General features: G+C 36.0%; 1 protein-coding gene across 1 annotated transcript; it reads right to left on the bottom strand.

The window, feature by feature from the left end:
- Positions 1-527: 527 nt before the first annotated feature.
- LOC132902327 (uncharacterized) lies at positions 528-1223 on the bottom strand. Its single transcript, XM_060946915.1, has one exon. The coding sequence runs from the start codon at positions 1221-1223 to the stop codon at positions 528-530; it is 696 nt and encodes a 231-aa protein (XP_060802898.1).
- Positions 1224-1540: the final 317 nt, after the last annotated feature.

The raw sequence follows: 1540 nt of genomic DNA on the forward strand, positions 1-1540 counted from the left end.
GAATTGGTCAAAGTTGCAGTTTATGCTACAAATATTCAAATGAATAACAGTCAGAGATTTTTTATTACAATTTATATATTTGAAACATTGATCCGGTGCACATAAATAACTTTGTGATACATTAAGCGCCTCCAACTCATTGAAATAAGAGCTGATATCTGTCATATTATTTTTAATAATAAATTTATTGTATTATTATTTTTTAAATAGAGTTGGAATTGCGCACCGTACCACAAAAAGAAGGTCATTAAGTATAGACAATTATGCTTATCAAGATACGTATTCATATTTTGTGTTGTGTATAACGAATTAAGTGTAAGTGTTATAATATATGTATATGGTTTGTGTGATATAAGTGATGTATGTAGATTATATAATATGAAACTTTTATATTCCCAGCAAATGTTATTAAACAGATAAATTTGTAAATAAGGATAGGCTAAGTAAATGCAAAAACACATATTGTAAGAAATTTTCATAATAAAAGGCTCAAACAATACAGACAAATGGTTTGTACTGACATATAGTCATTGTTTTGTTAGGAGAGAGTTCAGCGTGATTTCAGAGTCTACGCGAATCGCTTTCGATTGCTCATCCTTCTTCATGTAAATATTTCCGTTTCCGGTCCAGCAAAACTTGTAATTGTTGGCTTTAGCGTATTCTCGGGCCTCGTAGAACAGCTTCCTGTTGCTTCCTGCAAGGTACTCGGATATGTATATGGGGGTGGGGTCCCCTGCAAGGCCAATATTGGAAGTGTTGAGTCGTTGGTCTCCACTGTGATCTTTATTATATTTGCGTGCCGCTGCCAAAACTTTATTCTTCAGGTGAACAGATTGAAATTCGGCAACGATTATTTTATTCTTTCCTATGCGGTAAGTGTCACGTATATCCGAGGGTTGGATTTCCACATGTAGTGCTTGTCCTATATTTTGTAGGTGGGCCGTCAGGTCCGTAAACGATTCTTCCTGGACCGCTGGAACATTTCGTATTTCAACATTGGATGGACGAGAAGTCTGCTGCATGTTCTCTATTTTCTTCTCTAGGCTGACTATATAGTTTTGTTGATCAAAGCGCTCTTTTTCAAGAAGCTGTATTCTTTTCAACATATTTTCATTACCATTTTTTAGGCTTTCCAAGGTATTTTCAATTTGCACGTTAGATTTTTGGATTTTAATATTTTGTTTTTTGATCTCAGCGACCTCTTCTATTAGTTTATTCATCATTTTTTGTTGATTAATAGATGATGTGTGGAGTGCCTCCATCATTTCCCTCAAATCACTGCTAAGTTGATTCACTTGGGTAGGTGATGAGGAGCCCTGACGCGGCCTTTTATGTCGTGTGGTAATATTGTGAAGGAGGTCCTCAGAACTTATTTCGGTGCGAGGGATTGACAAATCAGTGTCTGATTTTGACATATTTGGTGTTGTTGGTGGAGTACGCTTTAATGGCATGGAAAAGCTTTATTTTCGGGAATCGTTAGTATCACCCGCTTTACGGCGCCGTAGTCAAATGAAAAAGATAGGCTGACAAATAGTAGAAA

Source organism: Amyelois transitella, chromosome 12 (genome assembly GCF_032362555.1).
Source record: "Amyelois transitella isolate CPQ chromosome 12, ilAmyTran1.1, whole genome shotgun sequence".
Taxonomy (NCBI): Eukaryota; Metazoa; Arthropoda; class Insecta; order Lepidoptera; family Pyralidae; genus Amyelois; species Amyelois transitella.

Excerpts from the sequence above, each read along its gene's own strand:
- LOC132902327 (XM_060946915.1), bottom strand. The coding sequence starts at position 1,223 with ATGATGAATAAACTAATAGAAGAGGTCGCTGAGATCAAAAAACAAAAT.